General features: G+C 45.1%; 1 protein-coding gene across 10 annotated transcripts in view; it reads right to left on the reverse strand.

Moving 5' to 3' along the window:
- Positions 1-23,134, reverse strand: part of DNAH8 (dynein axonemal heavy chain 8) — a 582,992-nt gene that overhangs the window by 236,593 nt on the left and 323,265 nt on the right. For all 10 annotated transcript variants that reach the window (XM_056568656.1, XM_056568659.1, XM_056568657.1 and 7 more), the window contains 9 exons: positions 20,543-20,715; positions 20,066-20,244; positions 19,523-19,710; positions 19,346-19,432; positions 11,531-11,638; positions 9,582-9,716; positions 6,615-6,776; positions 5,861-6,107; positions 5,098-5,339 (listed from right to left, as the gene is read on the reverse strand). In XM_056568656.1, coding sequence (XP_056424631.1) covers positions 5,098-5,339; positions 5,861-6,107; positions 6,615-6,776; positions 9,582-9,716; positions 11,531-11,638; positions 19,346-19,432; positions 19,523-19,710; positions 20,066-20,244; positions 20,543-20,715 — 1,521 coding nt within the window. The remainder of the gene's footprint in view (positions 1-5,097; positions 5,340-5,860; positions 6,108-6,614; positions 6,777-9,581; positions 9,717-11,530; positions 11,639-19,345; positions 19,433-19,522; positions 19,711-20,065; positions 20,245-20,542; positions 20,716-23,134) is intronic.

The following is a 23,134-nucleotide window of genomic DNA, read 5'->3' on the forward strand; positions in this document are numbered from 1 at the left end:
CAGTCTCCTCATCATTGCAACCCCCCCAGCCCCATCCTCAGTCTCCTCATCAGGGGCGTAGCTAAAGTCTTGTGGGCCCCGATGCAAGGTGTCAACCGCCCCCCCCCCCCCCCATATCTTTTCCCACCACCAACAGCCGGCCAACTGTGGGATTCACCCCCAGTACAATAAAACCACAAACTCACCATGTACACATATATGTCACCATAAACATACACAAAGAGGAAAAAATCTTTGTAAGAAATATTTTTTTCAATATTTAATCAGTCCTCTACCCCCTTAATCAGTCCCCTGTCCCCCTTAATCAGATGCAGTATAGCTCCCCACATTAGGTGCAGTATAGCTCTCCACATTAGGTGCAGTATAGCTCCCAACATTAGGTGCAGTACAGTTCGCCCACATTAGGTGCAGTACAGTTCCCCCACATTAGGTGCAGTACAGTTCCCCCACATTAGGTGCAGTATAGCTCCCCACATTAGGTGCAGTATAGCTCCCCACATTAGGTGCAGTATAGCTCCCCACATTAGGTGCAGTACAGTTCCCCCACATTAGATAGGCAGTATAGTTCCCCCACATTAGGTGCAGTATAGTTCCCCACATTAGGTGCAGTATAGTTCTCCCACATTAGGTGCAGTATAGTTCCCCCACATTAGGTGCAGTATAGTTCCCCCACATTAGGTGCAGTATAGTTCCCCCACATTAGGTGCAGTATAGTTCCCCCACATTAGGTGCAGTATAGTTCCCCCACATTAGGTGCAGTATAGTTCCCCCACATTAGGTGCAGTATAGTTCCCCCACATTAGGTGCAGTATAATTCCCCCACATTAGGTGCAGTATAGTTCCCCCACATTAGGTGCAGTATAGTTCCCCCACATTAGGTGCAGTATAGTTCCCCACATTAGGTGCCGTATAGTTCCCCACATTAGATAGGCAGACAGCCATAGCCCCCCCCCCCACATTAGCACACGGCCCAACATTAGCATAGGTCCCCCCACACAGATTGACACACACACACAGACAGACGCACACATATACATACACATAGACCGGTATTTCCCAACCAGGGTGCCTCCAGCTGTTGCAAAACTAAAACTCCCAGCATGCCCAGAGAGCCTTTGGCTGTCCGGGCATGCTGGCAGTTGTAGTTTTGAAACAGCTAGAGGCTCCCTGGTTGGGAAACACTGGGTTAGGCCCTAGGGCAGTGTTTGCCAACCCAGGTGCCTCCAGCTGTTGCAAAACTACAACTCCCAGCCTGCCCAGACAGCCAAAGGCTCTCCGGGCATGCTGGCAGTTGTAGTATTGCAACAGCTGGAGGCTCCCATACACCCCCCCTCCATACACACACATACATATACACTTACCCTCCCGGCCCGTGCCTTGCTCCTTCTCCCTGGCGGCGGCTGTGAGTGACGTCACGTCGGCGTCCCGCGCGGGTCGCAGACGAAATGAAGATTTGCGACCGGGACCTTGCAGCAGAGGAACAAGGTAATGTCAGACAGCGGAGCGGGCATGACCGGGGAGGGGAGGGTAGAGGGGGGGGGGGGGCATTGTTATCGGCGGGGTTGACTTTCGCCGGGGGGAGTTGCTATTGGCAACTTAACTTACCTTACCATGCGCGCGCGTCCTCTTCCTCGCTGCTCCGCTCTGCTGTTGCTATGGGCGCACGCACGGGACGTCAGTGACGTCCCTGTGTGCCCTATCTCCCAGCGGCCCCTGCGTTTTTAAAGTTAACGCGGGGGGCCGCCGCAGAGAGGTAAGGAGACATCTTTGTGTCCCGAAAAGATCTTTCGGGACACAGGGATGTCCAGAATGTGACGGCGGACCCGTGCACATTACTGATTAATTAACTTGATGGCGGTGCCGGCCATCATGTGATTGTGGCAAGGGGGCCTGCGCCGTTTGCAGGTAATAGTGCTGGCAGCGGTGGGCCCGGGCCGCGCCCGAGGTCCCTGCCTGTTGCTGCAGCATGTAGCATAGTGTAGTGGCAGGGAGGGGGGCCCGCTCCTCAGCGGCCTTTTTGGCGGCTGGCTGGGCCTATTTTACTGTAGGGGCCTGGAGCTGCAGCTCCATCAGCCCCTACGTTAATCCGGCCCTGCCTATAAGGAGCCGGCCTCTTAAATGATAGTGTGTTCAGCCTATCACCAGCCAAGGCGGGACATCGCTGAGGCCGGTGATAGGCTGACGGCTCTGTGACGTTACCGTCCCCAGGAAGCAGCAAGAGGACTGCAGCGGAGGTCTGTGAGGCTGTAACCGTAGCAACAGGGGAATGTAGGAAGGTGAGTCAAAGTTTATTTTGTTTATTTTTGCAGCCCAGGCACAGGAATATGTAGTACAGTACAGAGTTCCAGCGCCGGCAGCGCTGGGCTGATAAACTGGGGCGGGGGAGAGAAGCAGCGCCCACTGGTCACATGATGGGGGAGTGGAAAATACAGTTAAATACCGTGGGACTGCCATAACTTACAAAAATACTGTGATACACCTTTTTGGTCATACCGCCCAGCTCTACTGTTACCTGCCTTTTTTTTCTGCAGACTGTGGTCTCTCTTTTTTCCCTATGCTTCTCCTGGTGTTTGCTGCACTGTCTTGCAGTCTGTGCCGTTTCTGCACGGATGGGCGGCACAGGGGTCTGGGGCATCAGCTCTGGTGGGTGCCGCCATCTTGTCGGAAGTGACGTCAGATGCCTTCTGCGTCACTTCCGGCATTCGGGTTCTGGCTCCTTCGGCGCTAGGACCTTTTTCTCTGCATAAACTGCTTTTGCAGTATCTTATCTTTTTAGAGACTTTACTTTTTCTTTGTATGGACATTTCTCGGCAAATTTTGTTAGCTCCACCCTTGGGACGGGGTCTGGCAGGGCTGGCACCGGGGAGTCGGTTCGGTCTCTGGAGCTGGCTGAATAAGTGTGTGCTCTCAGAGTTCTTTGATCGCCTGATCTGAGACCTTTACTGTGATCTATTTTTCAGTAGTTTTCTTTGTCTAAATAGCCTTTTTTCTTCTAGTGCTGGTTTGTGCTTTTTTTTTTTTAATTGGCATTTTTTCTTGTGTATTCTGGGTACACTTGCAAGTATTTTAACGTATGTTTATTCCGCAGCCATGTCTTCTCCCCGAATCCCTGAGGAGCCAAGAAAATCAGCCTCTTAAAGGAAACATCTAGCGTGTTACGAGTGTAATATACCCCTCTTGAGGACAACTGTCAGTTCTCTAGATGTGAAAGTTGTCACCCCAGAGTGAATCCTGCTAAAGAAACATCTATGCAGGAGATGTCTGTATGGGTAAAAAGCTATGTGGACGGTTCTATAAAGGAGGTTAAATACCTTATTCCCGGCATACAGCCTAGGCACTCCCCTGAAGCTTCAAGGCCTCATACTCCTATGAAAGTCTCTACCCCCTTGGAGAGATCTGCCATGGTCTCCCTGAAACTTGCCTTTCTCCTAGCAGTAACATCAGACAAGAGGGTTTCGGAACTTCAACCTTTTCTTAGCTCATGAACCATATACAAAGTTCTTTGAGGACCGAGTTCTTCTGAAATTCCTCCCGTCCCTTCGGACAAAAGTTCCTTCTTTTCAGGACATAAATCACGTATCTCTCTTCATGTTTTAACCCCTTAAGGACCACAGGTTTTTCAGTTTTTGCACTTTCGTTTTTTAAATCATAACGCTTTCAATTTCCCCCTACAGACTCATATGAGGGTTTATATTTTGCACCACCAATTGTTCTTTGTAATGACATCAATAATTTCACCACAAAATCTACGGCGAACCCAGAAAAATTATATTTGTGGTGCAAAATTGGGGGAAAAAAAAGTCATTTAACTTTTGGGGTCTTCCGATGCTACGCAGTGCACTTTTTGGTGAAAATGACACCATATATTTATTCTGTAGGTCCATACGGTTACAACAATACCCAATTTATATATAGGTTTTTCTTTATTTCACTACTTTAAAAAAATTATAACTACATGCACCAAAATTAGCTACCTCCACAGTAGATGGCCCCCCGTAATCGCACTGCAAGGGGGGGGGCAAGGGGGGCAACCCGCCTCAGTGGACCACCAGGGAGCGTTTACAGCTTCCTTTAGACACCGCTGTGAACTTTGACAGCGGCGATCTAAAGGGATAATAGCCGCCCGTGGTGATCGCTGCATGTTGGCTATTAGCGCCGATCCCCAGCTACAAGAATCAGCTGGGGGCGGCCCAGTATGACGCGGGCTCGAGTCAGGAGCCCGCGTCATACCCAGTTAACGGCACATGAACGAGTATTCATGTCCATGGTCGTTAACCAATTAACGCCTTCTACCTCCTCCCAGGAACGTGTTCTTCATCCTTTGGATGTGTTGAGATACCTCTGGATCTATGTGGATGGACCAAGGAGTTTAGAGAAGATAAAAATCTTTTCATCCTGTTTGCCGGTAAGCTTAAAGGCCTTAAGGCATCCAAGCCAGTAGATGGATAAAGGCGCTATCAGGGAATCCTTTGTTTCCCAGTCCTTAGACCCCCTGGGGTTTGTGAAAGCCCATTCGACCAGGGCCGTTTCTATTTTTTTATTCCGAGAGAAGTCTTCTTCCTCTTATATGATTTGTAGTGCTGCCTCCTAGAGATTTGAATCAACATTTATACATTTATCTTCCACTATAGGTTGGATGTTAGAGTTTCAGAATACTCGGCCTTTGGGCAGACTATCCTTAGCTCTACCAGGCAGGAGAGCCCTCCCATGAGGTAATCTTCTTGTTATCTTTCCATCTGTGCTGCTGGTAGGATGTAAGGGAATTGTTAATATCTAACGATAATTTGTTCTCCCTTAGTCCTAACAGCAGCACACAAATTTCCCACCATAGTTATTTTTTTTACTTACGTGTTATAACAGTTATCTGGGGGTGATCTTTCCCTTTATAGGGGGACTTAATTGTTTTATTAATAATTTACTTTGGGCTCATTTAAATTCTGACAGTCCTACAAGTCCACGTGGTGTGGTTAACCCCCTCTGTGCTGCTGTTAGGACTAAGGGAAAACAAATTATTGTTAGAAATTTAAAATTCTTTCCTGTTAAATGAAGGATATGATGCATGAGATACCAATCCTCATAAAGCAATTGTAGCTGTACCTTTACTATTGGTCTCCAGCTGAGAACCGATGAGCTCAGGAAGACCATGCCCATGCGGGATACTGCTACAGGTGATGAATTCTCTATACTATCCACTTCAAAGAGCAGTTTGCAGCATGGAGCCATTGGAATCCGATCACCATTTGCTAGTGTGAGAGTTTTATTATCATCCAGCACTGAACTGAGTTTTTCAATCCATATGGCATCTACAGGACCATCCAAGACAATCCAGACATTTTCACCTATGAGGAAGCAATATACGTTTTGAGATGACCAAGTAATAAAAGTGTCCAACATCAAAGTTTTGAAAAGCAAAATAACCAAAAACACTAAGGCTGCATTCACATTAAGTTTGATTGCTACAGCTGCCGGATCCAGCTGGGAAATTTCAAAACCAGGAGCTCCCGTATCTCAACCAAACCGGTGCCGAAACCCATTCACTTTAATAAGCCAAACGGAGTCAGATAGTGATGCCGGTTGGCTCATTTTTGCCCCGTATCCGGTTTTGTGACCGGACCTAAAACCATAGTATACACACACAAAAACAGCAAGGGATCTGTGCAGATTTGGGTGCAAATTTTCTTATTTTTTTTTTTTGTTTGTTTTTGTTTTTTTCAAACTCCCATTGATTTCACATGAAAGTGATTTGTCACTTATTTTTTTCATCCTTTATGAAACCATACTTTTTTGGGGAGAGGAAGGGGGGTGTATATTTTATGAAAGACCGCAGTTTTTGCCTGTGGGAACGAGCCCTAATTGATACCTTTTTTGCTTTTCAGCATCTTCCGCCATAGTGTAGAAAATATTCCATCTGTCCAGTCATTGCTTGCTGTATCTAGGCGTCCGAACATCTGAGGCACAGTAATGGCCTTTGGGTTCATACGCACCTCCCGATGAGGAAGCCCACATTCTGTTAAGGCTTTCATGAGTAAATGGATGAGAGAAGTTTTTCCAGAACCACTAGGACCAAGTGTCATCAGCCCGTGACGTACCTGAGCTGTTTCATACAGCTGTAAGATAATGATACATTAATATTTCCTTTAACATCTAAAGCTCTAAAGCTAAAAAATAAACAGTTTATTTGTAGAAAAGAGAGCTCTTCTGTTATTTAAAGGCATTCTTTAGAGAAAACCAGAACGTCCCACAAAACATCCAATGTGAGAACATTTGGCCTAAAACAGTGATGTTTCTTTGGGTTTCTTTTCAGGGCTAATGCACAGGGACAGTACATGTCTGCACCAGGTAACAGTAAATAATAATACATTAATACCATGTGATCTTCATTTCTCACCAAGATATCCCTTACATCCCTTCTTGTCCCCCATTATGACAGCACCTTTTATTGTTGGGGGTCCCAGAGGTTGGAAATGCAAACATTAATGGTATAATGGTATATCCTAGGGCATATTGGGAGTTGTAGTTTTGCAACAGATGGAGGAACTCTGGTTGGGAAACACTGTCCTAGGGACACATGGAATTGCTTTAATATCACAAATTCGAAAGAAAAAAAACAGTACCTGGATAAGTTTCAGGTTCCAAGGAGGGTGATTTACCAATTCAGAAAGTCTCACTTGGTTTGAAACAGCATTTTGAAGTTCTGTGTATGAATTGCTGTCTAACTGAATGCCCGGGAAGAGGTCATTGATCAGACTGTGGAAGAGGGGTTCATCATCACCAACCTGAGAGAAAACATAAGATTAAGAGCAATTGAAAACCCTGGCAACAGATGTGTAAAATCTGCAACAGATATGTAAATGATGAAGGAACAGATAGTACTTTCCTGTCTATTCAAGTAAATGATGTAGATACAGATAGTACTGTCTCCATGTCTCTCCCTGAAAATAATGGTACAGAAAGCACTACATCCCTGCCTTTCCCTATAAATGATGTAGACACAGATAATACTTCCTCCCGTTCTCCTGTAAATTAGACAAGCAGAGATAGTACTCCTTTCCTGTCTTTCCATGTAAATGATGAAGGTAGATATAGTACTGTCTCCCTGTCTCTCCCTGTAAATGATGTAGGTACAGATAGTACTGTCTCCCTGTCTCTCCTTGTAAATGAAGTAGGTACAGATAGTGCTGCCTCCCTGTTTCTCCCTGTAAATAATGTAGGTGCAGATAGTACTGTCTCCCTGTCTCTTTCTGTAAATAATCTAGGTACAGATAGTACTACCTGCTGTCTTGTCTATCCCTGTTAATGGTGTAGGTACAGATAGTACTGCGTTTCTGCTTCCCCCTGGAAATGATGTCGGTACAGTTAGTACTGCCTCACTGTATATCCTTGTTAATGATGTGGGAACACATAGTTCTGCCTTCCTGTCTTTCACGGCAAATAATGTAGGTACTGACAGTACTGATTTCCAGTCTTTTCCTGTAAATTATAAAGGTAGTGATAGTACCGCCGGCCTTCTTGTCTCTCCCTGTTAATGATATAGGTACAGCTAGTACTGCCTTCCTGCCTCCCACTGTAAATGATGTAGGTACAGATAGTACTGCCTCTCTGCATTTCCCTGTAAATGATGTGGGGACACACAGTACTGCCTTCCTGTCTTTCACTGTAAATAATGTAAGTACAGATAGTACTGCCTTACTGTCTTTCACTGTATATAATGTAGGTACAGATAGTACTGCCTCTCTTTATTTCCCTGTTAATGATGTGGGAAAACATGATACTGCCTTCATGTGTACCTCATTGTAAATAATGTAGGTACAGACAGTACTGATTCCCAGTCTTTCCTGTAAATTATAAAGGTAGAGATAGTACTGCCTGCCTTCTTGTCTCTCCCTGTGAATGATGTAGGTACAGATAGTACTGCCTTCCTGCCTCCCACTGTAAATAATGTAGGTACAGATAGTTCTGACTCCCTGTATTAACCTGTAAATTAGGAAGGTAGAGATAGTACTGCCTTCCTGTCTCTCTCTGTTAATGATGTAAGTACAAATAGTACTGCCTTCCTCTTTCCCTGTTAATGATGTAGATACATGTAGTACTGCCTTCCCGTCTCTCCCTGTAAATGATGTAGGTAGATAGTACTGCCTCTCTGTATTTTAATATTAATGATGTCAGAGCAGGTTGTGCTGCCTTCCTGTCTCACTGTAAACTATGTACAGATAAATAACACCAGCTGCCTGTTATGTGAAAACCACATAAACATTAAAAGAATACTGATAGCAACATCATCTGCATTAACCTGCTTAAACAGGGTAACTTTGTGGAGGATGCTGACTCCAAGGCTGTTCCCCATTTTTTATTCAGGGGCCCTACTCTCGAGTTATGTATAATAATAAAAATATTAGTGCACTGCTCTGCCCGCTTACACGGGCCCTGTGATAGAGCCCCCTTGGGCTGGAGAGACCAAGTTGAATTTATATGAAGGGGGCTGTATCACCAAGTCCACCAAGATGGTAATTTACATATTTCTATTTTTGTTCATTACTTGGGAATATGGCCATAGATTGCAAAATGAGAAACAGCACTGGAATGAGCATCCTCCACACTATTGCCTTGTATAAGCAGGTTAGTGTGGTGATGCTGCTGTCAGTTTCCTTTTAAAGGCTATGCACACTTTTGAAAAGCATTTTTTATTCTTGCATTGTACTAATTATGGTGTAAAAAAAAGTTTAAAATCATGTTTTCTTCATAGTTTTCTTTTTTATTACAAATCATGTTTAAACAAACATCACAACAGCAAATATAAACAACAAAGAATCTAATAAGTTTGAACTACGGCTATCAGAATTGCAATACTAAATAATAATAGTAATAATAATGTTCATAATAATAATATTTATTTATTTTAAGGAAGGTAAGGAGGAAACTTTTCATCAGGTTTATATCTTCACTTGCAACAATCAAATCGTGCCTTCTGACTACTCAGGATGTTCATCCAACTGGGACCATCATCACCACCCACTTAGTCAAGGTCCATGGTACCATGTGCCCCCCTTCTTTTTTTTTCATTTACTTTGTACAGGGGTCCTTACATAGTATCATAGCACCAATAATGCACCAACAATAAATCCAATAATGACCACATGGACTCAAAAAGGGATCGCTACTGCTTGTGAGAGCTGTTCTTCATAATTTCCCCCATCGACCAGACTTGACTTCTTCTCATCTGATTAGCAGGGAAGGGAATTTCTAATGAAAACTATTTAGTTGTTTCATTTTGCATTCAGGAAACAAATCAACAATAAAGCAAAACTAGTGCAAAGGTGTCCATAACCTTTAAAAACTATTACAATTTAAAAAAAAAATAGGTTATTTTATTTTTTGCATAATGTTACATAGTTTTTCACCATATTTTCTGTATTACGTCCTGGCAGTTTTAAGGTCACTGCTTGAGTTCCGTAAATTGGAACCTTAATTGTTTAATTGCTAAATCTAAAATGTCACTAATTGTGTCTATCAGAAAACTCTACCAGTTAAGAGCCTTTTTGTTAATGTAGTGCTCATACCTCAGCATAAAGTAGGGCACTTACCAGCTTAGAAACATTCATGTCTCTCAACCCTCTCATCACGATACTGGACTCACTCACATCTGCTCTTTCTCTTTTCAGTGCACTTATTGTTCTCAAAACTGACAGGATGTTTCTCAAGCCAAAGTCATAATGAACCTAAGTAAATACATGTTTTTTAGTGGATAAATGTGCTACAGACTAACATATTTTAAACAGTTAAAAAGCAACGCCAGTAATATTGTAGCTGTAATAATATGTTTAAAAATGCCAGTAACTCTGTAGCCCAAGAATTGACTGCTCCAACGCAAACAACTTTGACTGAAGACCCAAGCAAGTCTATGGGACATCTAGTAAATCCATAGACCGCTTACTTTAGCAGCGACAACTCACGGGCTTACGGAGTTGCTGGCAGTTTCAGACATGTCTCCCGCTGCCACAATATCATTGGAGTTGGGTTTTAAGTTGTAGCCATACTTTTCAGAACTCCTCCATAGAGTTCTGTACAGACAGAATAGTTTTTCCCACAAACTAACATTAGTCCACAAAGTATTTACAGGTGAATAGCTCCTCATTAGATACACACTTAAAGGAGTACTCCACCCCTAGACATCTTATCCCCTATCCAAAGGATAGGGGATAATATATCTAATTGTGGGGGTCACGCCACTGGAGACCGATGCGATCTTGGCTGTGGCACCACAGACATCCAGAGCAGCAATGTTCGCTCCGTGCCAGAAGACTGGCGATGCGGGCAGAGGCTCGTGACATCACAGTCACGCCCCGCTCGTGGCGTCATGGCCATGCCCCCTCAATGCAAGTCTATGGGAGGGGGCGTGGCGGCCATCACGCCCCTCCCATAGACTTGCATTGGGGGGCTTGGCCGTGACGTCACGAGCCTCAGGCGCTGCACGTGACACTCTAAATGAATGCCGGGTGCAGCAGGGAGATTGCGGGGGTTCCCAGCAGCGGGACCCCGCGATCAGACACCTTATCCCTATCCTTTGGATAGGGGATAAGATGTCTAGGGGTGAGTACCCCTTTAAGGGCTGTCCCATGCGGCCTCCATGCACAATGAATGAAAAGGTGGTGTGCACACATGACCCCTGCTCTGTTCTTAGTTTACTGTTCTTGAGACCAAGGGGACCCAGGGGATACATTACAGAACAAGTTTCTAAAGTGTCAAATCTACGAAAGTTAAAGGGGTTCTCCACCATAAGGTGATGTTAGTACGTACCTGCCAGACAGTAATGGACATGCTTAGTAATGGACATGCTTGACTTGGGGCTAAATGGCAATGTTGTGAGATAACATAACACTGTGGCTAGCTTTTTGTGAACTGGTATCTTCGGTTTGAGATTTTCTTTTTTTCCCATAATTCCATTTTCCTCCCTCCCACACATCAGCCCCCCTCCCCCCCATTGAAACATAAATGAGCTGCATCTTTTCAAAAGACCTGTGGTTTTCAATCAGGGTGCCTACAGCTGTTGCATTGGTTGCAGATTGATCTCTCTCCCACCAAGCGATCACTCCACCCATTGAAGCAGACAGGCTCCCTGTCATCAGCTGACTAGTGAGTCAGGTCTCGGCCGCATTGCAACCTGGGAAAAATCTGAGACAACAGTCATTTTGTATGCTGGTAAAAATAAATATTGGGGTGAAAATCACATCAGAATTGTGAGAAAACCGTCACACACAGGTACAGACACTATATTATGGACTACACTAACATTACAGCCCCTGTAGCATAGTCAAATAAAAAAAAATCCTGGACTATCTCTTTAAAGTGTCACTTATTGTTAATGTACTGCCCTTTGGATAACTCTTCTACAATGTGTAATCTGAGAAAGTGTTGGCTTTATTTTAGCATAGAAAATGTCATCAATAACCTGCCATCAAAATGACACTTTTTATAAAAGTGCCCCAAAGTCTTTCTATAAAAATAACAATTAAATGGCTGACAAAGCACATACCTGTCTCGATAGCTGCTCTTCACAGAGTTTATACAGAGCATAAAACTTCTGAGACAAGGACACAAAGTCTACAAACCCACTGCTGACGAGCTTTATTCTTATTATAGTCTGAAAGAATAGAAACATCTAGACTTAGTAAACAGGTAAAATATGGAATCTATGGAAAATACTAAATTGGTGATGGGTGACTGGTTTACACTGATTCATACTAAAGACCGTTTATACAAATTCAGGGGTCATTACCTACATTAGGATAACATTTAATTGTTTTCACAAGCAGCTCAAGGATTTGTAAGGTTATGTGGGTGAACTAGTAAGAGAAACCCATATGAGTTTTTGATCTATTTCGTCTCCATAAATTATATTGTGCTCACATGTACTCAAATGACGCAATAAAAAAAAAAATTTAAATTGAAAAAATACAACTACAAAACAAACAACTAATATTTACAAGAGGAGGACACAACAATTCACTGAACATAATCAGGTTGTACAAACGAGAAGCATAGAGGATCCAAGGCATCAGAACATAAGGGAGGATCGCACTTTAGATCAATGGTTCTCAACCTTTTTGGCGACTGTACCTCAAAAAGCTGAAAGTGCATGCAATTTACGTGTGAGGGGTACCCGCGGACAAAAGGTGTGTTCTTACCTTTATACTAATGCGATACTTAATCCCCTTGTGCCATTATTCCCCCCTCTCTCTGATCCTCTTGTGCCATTATTATCCGATATGGCAAAAGGGAATCAGAGGGAGGTGGGAATGTTAGCACAAGGGGATTAAGATGGAGGGGGAATAATGGCACAAGGGGATTAAAATGGAGGGGGGGGAATAATCAACCCCCCCCCCCGCCACATCCTAATCTCCTTGTGCCATTTTTCCATCTTAATGCCCTTGTGCTATTATTTCTCACTGACATGTGACGTCCTCCTGCGCTGTGCGGCACCTCTGCTCAATGTCAGGGGAGGTCACCCGTGTCCCCGACAACCTGGAAGCTTCCTTACTAGGCGCTCCTCTAGGGGCTGACAAATACTGGCCAATGCATGGCCGGTATTTGTCAGCGCATTGCGTACCCCCGAACAACTGGTGGCGTACCCCTAGGGGTACGCGTACCACCGGTTGAGAACCCCTGCTTTAGATGGTGCTGAAGTTCAGGCTATATATATATATATATATATATATATATATATATATATATACACTGTTTCAGGAGAGCAGCACAACCAAATACTTGATAAAAATAGAAGTCGGTGCAAGCTGTATGGGAACCTTGCTCTGTGTGCTGCTGTTTTCTGGAATATATATATTTATATATATATATATATATATATATATATATATATATATATATATATATATAATGTGTGAAGGCTAATGGCTGCTAATGATAAGACAGTGAACCAAAATGACAGATAGAAAAGTAGTCAAAAAATAAGCTGGGCCATTATCTTTGGCTTTGGTCAAAAGTCACTGAACAGACGCGAAACAGACAAGAAAAGTATGTAAGATTTAGCAACTTAAAGCTCTAGGTGGCATCTTAGTGGTGCTTTGACAAGTTTAGATAGAGTATGACTGGATATAAGTCTGGATTGGAAAGTCTGTACTTTACATCCCAAACAATTTTGTATCAGCTCAACACTATTTAGTAAACTCATGCTTCACTTTCATGGAAGAACCAGATGGAGACTTGGACGCATATCTACTGCTGGTGGTACACACATAAGGAGTACCCCTGTCGGGGCTCCATTATGGTATTGGGTTTTTGACATGGTACTGGTTTTAATGTTTACATTCTTTTCTTCACTGCTGGACAATTCCGCATGTTTTCAACAAATTACAGCTTCTGTGAAAAAGGGGAGTTCTTCAAAGGTTCTTTCAAGTCCCCTCTCTTCAAGGCCACAGGCTATTGTAACTCTATGGTCTACCACTTGTATTGTCTGCCAATTAAGTAATTGTATGTCTTACTGTTTAAACAATCAATTTCCAGTGTTCAATGTAGGTTCAGCTCCTATCAGAACTAGCAGCACCTCTTCAGTGCACCTCAGCTACTTAGCTGGGGAAGAAAGAAGCTGTGCTGGCCCCATGAGGCACAAACTGGTTGAAGGCAAAGAAGCTATTGCACAAACACATAGTAAAACAGGAAGTAAAGAAAAAAAAGCCAGACTAGATTTGTGTCCGCTTCCTACAGATAATACTTGTCAGGATTCGGCAGGCTGGAGGTGGATCCTCTGTGTCAGAGAGGGATTGGCGTGGACCGTGTCGGTGGGCCGGTTCTAAGTTGCTACTGGTTTTCACCAGAGCCCGCCGCAAAGCGGGATGGTCTTGCAGCGGCGGTAGCAACCAGGTCATATCCAACGGCAACGGCTCAACCTCTCTGACTGCTGAGATAGGCGCGGTACAAGGGATTAGACAAGAGCAAGGTCGGACGTAGCAGAAGGTCAGGGCAGGCAGCAAGGATCGTAGTCAGGGCCAACGGCAAGAGGTCTGGAACACTGGCTAGGGATACACAAGGAACGTTTTCACTGGCACAATGGCAACAAGATCCGGCAAGGAAGTGCAGGGGAAGTGAGGTGATATAGGGAAGTGCACAGGTAAACACACTAATTAAAAACCATGCGCCAATCAGTGGCGCACTAGCCCTTTAAATCGCAAAGAACCGGCGCGCGCGCCCTAGGGAGCGCTGCCGCGCGCACCGGGACAGCACAGACGTGCAGCGAGTCTGGTAAGCGGGTCGGGATGCGCACCGCGAGCGGGCGCGTCCCGCATCACGAATCGCATCCCGGCTAGGGACATTATCGCAGCGCACCCGGTCAGCGGGTCTGACCGGGGCGCTGCGAACAGGAGAACGCTGTGAGCGCTCCAGGGAGGAGCGGGGACCCGGAGCGCTCGGCGTAACAGTACCCTCCCCCGTTGGGTCTCCCCCTCTTTTTAGAACCTGAAAATTTGTAGATAAGGTCCTTGTCAAGGATGTTATCTTCGGGTTCCCATGACCTCTCCTCCGGGCCGCAATTCTCCCAATCTACGAGAATTTTTTTTTTACCTCTGACCGTCTTGGATGCAAGAATTTCTTTAACCGAGAAGATGTCTAAGGACCCGGAGACAGGAGTAGAAGCAACAACCTTAGCAGAGAAGCGGTTAAGGATAAGTAGTTTAAGAAGAGAGACATGAAAAGCATTGGGAATACGGAGAGAAGGAGGAAGAAGGAGTTTGTAGGAGACAGGGTTGATTTGGCATTTGATTTTAAAAGGTCCAAGATAACGTGGTCCCAGTTTATAACTGGGGACACGGAAGCGGATATACTTGTATGAGAGCCACACTTTGTCTCCAGGAGAAAAGACAGGAGGAGTTCTTCTTTTTTTGTCGGCATGTTTCTTCATCCGGGATGAGGCCTGTATGAGAGATTTTTGAGTCTCTTTCCAGATGGTGGAGAAGTCCCGAGTCACCTCATCAACAGCGGGCAAATCAGAAGGCGTGGGAGTGGGGAGGGGGGGGGGGGGGAAGGGTGACGGCCGTACACCACAAAGAATGGGGATTTAGCGGAGGACTCAGAGACTTTGAAATTGTACGAGAATTCGGCCCATGGTAGGAGATCGGCCCAATCATCCTGGCGGGAGGAAACAAAATGTCGCAAATAGTCACCAAGAACCTGATTAACTCTCTCCACTTGCCCATTGGATTTGGGATGATAGGAAGACGAGAAGTTTAATTTGATTTTAAGCTGATTACAGAGGGCCCTCCAGAATTTCGACACAACTTGAACGCCTCTATCCGAGACGATATGCATGGGAAGCCCGTGAAGGCGAAAAATGTGCACAAAAAAATTGTTTCGCCAACTGTGGCGCAGAAGGAAGACCTGGAAGAGGAATAAAATGTGCCATCTTGGAGAAACGATCAACGACCACCCAAATAACTGTGTTGCCATGGGATAAAGGTAAGTCTGTAATAAAGTCCATAGCAATCTGAGACCATGGTAGCTCAGGAACAGGCAGAGGATGAAGGAGACCGGCAGGCTTCTGGCGAGGAGTCTTGTCCCGGGCACAGACTGTACAAGCCCGAACAAAATCAGCAACATCTGCTTCCAGGGTAGGCCACCAATAAAAACGAGAGATGAGCTGGACGGATTTTTTGACGCCAGCATGGCCAGCGAGGTGTGAGGAGTGTCCCCACCTGAGAATCCTGAGGCGCTGGCGTGGAGGGACGAAGGTCTTTCCAGGAGGAGTTTGTCTGATGGAAGCTGGGGAAGCAGAGATCAGACAGTCAGGAGGAATAATGTGTTGCAGGGAGGCTTCCATTTCAGAGGCATCCGAGAAACGAGAGAGGGCGTCAGCCCTAATGTTCTTGTCAGCGGGGCGAAAATGAATCTCAAAGTTAAAACGGGCAAATAACAACGACCACCTAGCCTGGCGAGGGTTCAGCCGTTGGGCAGACTGAAGATAAGAGAGATTCTTGTGATCAGTGTATATAATAACTGGGTATTTGGACCCCTCCAGCAGGTGCCTCCATTCCTCGAGGGCCAGTTTTATGTAACACCATGTCCGGAAGAATTTTTCTGTAGGAGTACAGCTCCAGCTCCCACCGAGGAGGCGTCTACCTCCAGTGAGAAGGGTTTAGATGGATCAGGTCTGGAGAGTACGGGAGCAGAAGAAAAGGCAGTTTTGAGACGGTTGAACTCTTCCGCTTGAGGAGGCTAGGACTTAGGGTTGGCGTTTTTCTTGGTTAGGGCAATAATTGGGGCCACAATGGTGGTAAAATGTGGAATAAATTGTCCGTAATAATTGGCAAACCCCAAGAAACGTTGGATAGCTCGGATTCCGGAGGGGCGTGGCCAATCTAACGGCTGACAGTTTGTCCGGGTCCATTTGGAGTCCCTGGCCAGAGACTAAATATCCTAGGAAGGGAAGAGATTGGCATTCAAAGAGACATTTCTCCATCTTGGCATATAAATGATTGTCCCCGAGTCTCTGAAGAAACATGCGGACATGCCGGCGGTGTTCTTCTAGGTTAGAAGAAAAAATCAAAATATCGTCCAGGTAGACCACAACACAGGTATATAATAAATCACGAAAAATTTCATTTACAAAGTCCTTTGCAAAGCCCAAAGGGCATAACCAGATATTCAAAGTGTCCATCTCTGGTGTTAAACGTTGTCTTCCACTCGTCCCCTTCCCTGATGCGGATGAGATTATATGCACCTCTAAAATCCAATTTGGTAAAGATGTTGGCGCCACGTAGGCGGTCAAAGAGTTCCGAGATAAGAGGCAGGGGATAGCGTTTTTTTATAGTGATTTTATTAAGACCGCGGTAATCAATGCATGGTCGTAAGGAACCGTTTTTTTTGGAGACAAAGAAGAACCCTGCTCCGGCAGGGGAGGAAGACTTGCGGATAAATCCCCTTTTTAAATTTTCTTGGATGTACTCCGTCACGGCTTGTGTTTCCGGAGCAGACAGAGGATAGATTCTGCCCCGGGGTGGAGTAGAATAGAACAGTCATAAGGCCTGTGAGGAGGCAAAGTCTCTGCTTGTTTTTTGCAAAAAAACATCAGCATAGTCCAGATAGGCCTCGGGGAGACCTGGTATCGGAGGAGCCATATGGTTTTGACTGGCAGGACTGGGAGCAGACATAAGGCATTTTTTGTGGCAAGAAGTACCCCAGTTCTTGATTTCCCCGGTGGTCCAATCAAGGGTAGGGGAATGGCGTTGCAGCCAAGGTAGTCCAAGAATAATTTCAGAGGTGCAGTTAGAAAGTACCAGAAATTCAATCTTTTCGTGATGGGGTCCAATGCACATTAAGAGGGGTTCTGTGCGGTAACGCACAGTACAGTCCAATCTTTCACCATTAACAGAGGCGATGTAGAGGGGTCTGGCGAGACTGGTCACTGGGATGTTGAACCTGTTAACGAAAGAGGTCAAAATAAAATTTCCTGCAGATCCGGAATCCAAGAAGGCCACAGCTGAGAAGGAGAGGTTAGAGGAAGAAATCTGCACAGGCACAGTAAGACGTGGAGAAGCAGAGTTCACACCTAGAGCTGTCTCTCCTTTGTGCAGAGTCGGAGTGCGTCTTTCCTGACCTGGAGGTCGGATAGGACAATCCTTCACGAAGTGTTCGGTACTGGCACAGTACAGGCAAAGGTTCTCATTGCGGCGGCGTGTCCTCTCTTGAGGTGTCAGGCGAGACCGGTCTACTTGCATAGCCTCCATGGCGGAAGGCACAGGAACAGATTGCAGCGGACCAGAGAAGAGAGGAGCCGGGGAGAGAAACCGCCTCGTGCGAACAAAGTCCATATCCTGGCGGAGCTCCTGACGTCTTTCGGAAAAACGCATGTCAATGCGGGTGGCCAGATGAATAAGTTCATGCAGGTTAGCAGGGATTTCTCGTGCGGCCAGCACATCTTTGATGATACTGGATAGGCCTTTTTTGAAGGTCGCGCAGAGGGCCTCGTTATTCCAGGACAATTCGGAGGGGAGAGTACGGAATTGGATGGCGTACTCGCCTACTGAAGAATTACCCTGTACCAGGTTCAGCATGGCAGTCTCGGCATAAGAGGCTCGGGCTGGTTCCTCGAAGACACTTCGAATCTCTGCGAAGAAAGAGTGTACAGAGGCAGTGACAGGATCATTGCGGTCCCAGAGCGGTGTGGCTCATGACAGGGCTTTCCCAGACAGAAGACTGACCACGAAAGCCACCTTTGACCTTTCAGTTGGAAATTGGTCCGACATCATCTCCAAATGCAGGGAACATTGCGAGAAAAAACCACGGCAAAGTTTAGAGTCCCCATCAAACTTGTCCGGCAATGATAAACAGAGGCTGGATGCGGCCACTCGCTGCGGAGGAGGTGCAGGAGCAGGCGGAGGAGATGGTTGCTGAAGCTGTGGTAGAAGCTGCTGTAGCATCACAGGCAGTTGAGACAGCTGGTGGCCTTGTTGCGCTATCTGTTGCGACTGTTGGGTGACCACCGTGGTAAGATCAGCGACAACTGGCAGCGGGACGTCAGCGGAATCCATGGCCGGATCTACTGTCAGGATTGGGCAGGCTGGAGGTGGATCCTCTGTGTCAGAGAGGGATTGGCGTGGACCGTGTCGGTGGACCGGTTCTAAGTTGCTACTGGTTTTCACCAGAGCCCGCCGCAAAGCGGGATGGTCTTGCAGCGGCGATAGCAACCAGGTCGTATCCACCGGCAACGGCTCAACCTCTCTGACTGCTGAGATAAGCGCGGTACAAGGGAGTAGACAAGAGCAAGGTCGGACGTAGCAGAAGGTCAGGGCAGGCAGCAAGGATCGTAGTCAGGGGCAACGGCAAGAGGTCTGGAACACTGGCTAGGGACACACAAGGAACACTGGCAACAAGATCCGGCAAGGAAGTGCAGGGGAAGTGAGGTAATATAGGGAAGTGCACAGGTGAACACACTAATTAAAAACCATGCGCCAATCAGTGGCGCACAGGCCCTTTAAATCGCAAAGAACCGCCGCGCGCGCGCCCTAGGGAGCGGGGCCGCGCGCGCCGGGACAGCACAGACGGGGAGCGAGTCTGGTAAGCGGGTCGGGATGCACACCGCGAGCGGGCGCATCCCGCATCGCGAATCGCATCCCGGCTAGGGACATTATTGCAGCGCACCCGGTCAGCGGGTCTGACCGGGGCGTTGCGAACAGGAGAAAGCTGTGAGCGCTCCGGGGAGGAGCGGGGACCCAGAGCGCTCGGCGTAACAATACCCTGGAATGAATCTGCTTGGAATCGGTTTGATGGCTACAGAACACCTGTTCTTAGTGTCAGGATCGAGTGATAGGTGCATTAAGATTTATCTTCGAGATTCACAAACCTTTCTGTCAGGTACCATCATAGATACAGTCCTAAATTGTATCTTCAGGTTCTCAGGGAGGTCCTGACGGCCAGCATACCTGGGATTCTAGTAAAAATTAATTTCAGCTAAGTAATAAATGGCTACATATTCAGCAAAATTATCCTGTGTATGCTTACAATGAGAAAAGTAAATTACCACTGTCAAAAAGATTCCAAATTCAGGATTTAGGTAAACAATGTCTCCATCGCTGAAGTGAAACTGTTCTCTCCTTCCTTTTTGTGCAGAAAGGACAATATAAATGTGTTGTGCGGCCACTGACAGCACCGGGAGCTCAATACAGTTCAATTCATCCAAGCAGCCCCAGGACCCCGACTGAGCGAGACCTACAAACAGAAGGGAAAAACACAACCACACTTAAAATAGAGCTGAGGATAATTTTTTAAGAAATATTAGGCAATCATAGGTAAGTTATAATGAGGAAAAAAGGAGTGGACTGGAAAACTGAAAGAAACTGTTTTGAGTGCTATTCAAAAAGAATAAAATGCATTTTTTAACTTTTAATAAAAAATTTTAATAAAAAATAAACAAAAAAAGAAAAAACAGTTACCAAATACATAGTAAACAATAAAAAATGTAAATTGCCTCTTAAAAATGCAGGTGTGTACTGAGACTTAAACCTACATCATATGTGTTTTACAACCATCCATATACATAAAAAGTCAGATTCATTTCTGTTACCTTTGAAGATTCTTCCTAGTCCCCTGAAGTCCATCTGATCAGAACAGTTGAACACGATCACGTATTTCCCTAAAGCTTTTCCCATGTCCTTCACAGTTTCTGTTTTCCCAGTGGCGGCCGGACCAGCTGGAGCTCCTCCCATGTTCATCCCTATAGCCTGAGCCAGCGAAATATAACATCTGTAAACAGATGGATTGTTTGACATCAGAAGATATTCACACTGACTGGGGACAACTCTCCAGGAGGAAATGTTACCCATCTGCAGACAGCTATTTCAAGGTTATTGTCCCTCATCATAACAGAGCAGGGCACTGGCTGCAGAGAGGTCTATAGTCATGAGACCAAATGGGTAAAGGTTCCCTTTGAGGAGAGTGTCATAAAGATGTGTGGGGACTTATAGGCCATTCATGCTTCTCTGGGAATTCTGGGAAGAAGGATGGGTAATTTCTGTAGTTGTGTCCATGACAATACACATACCGATCAGTTAGTTGTGTGATTACAAGGCGCTCAGTGCAGCCCAGAAACTCATTCTGATACACAAAGTCAACATCTGTGATGGATACAATGACTTTGTCCAGCCATTCCTTAAAGTAGACCCGACTGTGTTTCAGCCACTCAAAGTCATTTGCCGATTGGACGTGCATATTCACCTAATATAATGATAAAAGAGCCCAGAGAGTAACTACATACAGTTCTAATAACACAGATATACATTAGTAAAATAAGAACAAGCACTGTATGCCGTCTCAGGACTATTGGCAGGCTCCATTATTGGACCTTACATGTAATGCATTAGCCATTTACTCAAGCATGATTGGTGAACCTGCTGGCCTCTATATTTATCAAGTTCCCTGTCAAAATTTGTTTGTGGTGGTTGTCTAGCTGCAGAATACATTTGGAACCAATTCAATGCCTCCATGATGGTAATGGGTGATGAATAAGTTTCTGTAAGAACCCTAAGGGTTAATCTGCCCTGAGAGCTTTTGTTTCCTTGTTGCTGGGACTTGCCTCTGTGCTTCTGGGTGTGTTTCAGTTGCAGTCTATCAGAGTCCTCCTGCTAGATGTACAGGTTTATTTAAGGAGGCCTTTGCCATTCATTCCCTGCCTGTGATAGTTCTAGTAACTGACCTAGCATTTTCTGTACTATATTGTTTGTTCTGGTTCTGTGACTCTTTGCTCGGCTTTTGACTACTCTTTGAGACTCTGTTACTGTAATTCATCATCTCCTGGCTTAGACTCGGCTCTTGGACTACGTATTTGTGTGTGTGCATAGGTTTGTTTTCTGTTAGTTTTGAGTGTCTCCAGCTGTTCCCAACCTTTTGTCAGTTTTTTGTAATTTATTGTTTTGACAATTTGACTCCCATCACTTATATAGGAAAGGACCGGCTTCGTGGTTGTGGACCCGCTGCCTAGGGTGGGTACGCAAGTAGGCAGGGACAGAGGGAGTGGGCAAGCTCAGGGCCACACTCTAATTATTGTACTACTTTCCAGCCCTTTGGAGACCAATCTGCCTTCTGTTACAGCAAAATATTCCACATTGTGACTGTTCAGCCCAGAGAACCTGTTGCCATTTTTCTGTGCCAAAGTTCCTATGTTTACGTGCAAAGTTCAGTTGCTTGGCCTTGTTTCCACATTGCATGTATAGCTTTTTGGCTGCAATTCTTCCATGAAGACCACTTCTGGCCAGACTTCTCTGAACCTATATATCACTGGTGAGCTAGCTCTGAGCTGACCTGTTTCATTATTTTTCCTTAAAACATCTTGAAGCACCACTGTCTGCTTTGAAATCTTTGGCTGCGAGAGATCTTGCAGATGCTTTCTAAATATCTTGTTGTTGTGCTCAGTGGAGTAAAAAATATTTATTCCTCAATGGTTTCGGGGATCATCATTAATGTGACATCAGTAATGTGATTATTGCTTGGTTCTTTGAGATCACAGTGACACCATATATGTTTGTGCTCATTTTTATTTTAATAATTATATATTTTATAATTTTTTTTTTTCTTTTTTCAATTTTTCATCACTGATATATAAGTCTTTGGTATATTCAATAAACCAATGCATTGTTATTACTTGTCAGTTTTTCACTGACAATTATACAATGACAGTATTAGGTTGCGCCTCTGGCATAGGTTTACACACATTACAGCTATAACCATTATGGGTTCTTTGTCATGTCCCTAGATGTCATGGCAACAATAGGCATGCAGCAATCACTGCATGCTGATGGTAACAACGGAACTGCCTTCCCTCTGTCATAACCCTTACATGCCTAGATCACAATTGACATCGGCACGCAAGGGGATAAACTGCCATGAATGGACTCATCTCCATTCCCAGCAGAGTCCTGGCTATGTATTACTCTACTCTGCTAAGGCTAAACCGTATTGGCCATGGCAATGAGCCCAAGTAGATCACAAACAAAACAGCAGGGGGGTGAAAGGGGTTTAGACACAATAGACATTTAAACCTGTTAAGTGTACATTTGCAGGAGACACAAGTGCTGTACTCAGCAATCCGTGGCACTTCTATAGACAATAAACTGATCAGCAGATCTGCACAAAGCCGATCCTCCTTTTTTTCCTGTTTTCAGAAGGGAGGGCTGTGTTTGGCTACTAGCACTTTGCATGACTCACAGAAACAATACAGCGTGCACACAAGCAGCAGAGCCTGTGTGTAAAGCATCAGTGATTATTTTTACATAAAAATAAGGTTTCTGACCAGTAATGTCCCTCTCCTGCTTTGTGAAAAGTGTTTGACATCAGCAGCAGCCTGTCCACTGTTGTAGAGTAAGGAAAGGTGGCCTGTAGCCTAGACAATTAGAAATAAACAAGAGGCAGAGAAAAGCAGCTATAACATAAAAAAAAGGCACGTGTGAAAATTATATATATATTTAGAAAAGTGTATAATTGACATGCCCTACAATAAAAAACCTGATTATTAAGATGGGACTATCCCTTTAAATTCCTGTATAATACTCTTGGTTGGATAACATTTGGTAATAGTCTCCTTGAACTAGGTACAGTGAAAATGTAGTTACATAAATATCAATAATCAATTTAGTGTGCA

This window comes from Hyla sarda, chromosome 3 (genome assembly GCF_029499605.1).
Source record: "Hyla sarda isolate aHylSar1 chromosome 3, aHylSar1.hap1, whole genome shotgun sequence".
Classification (NCBI taxonomy): Eukaryota; Metazoa; Chordata; class Amphibia; order Anura; family Hylidae; genus Hyla; species Hyla sarda.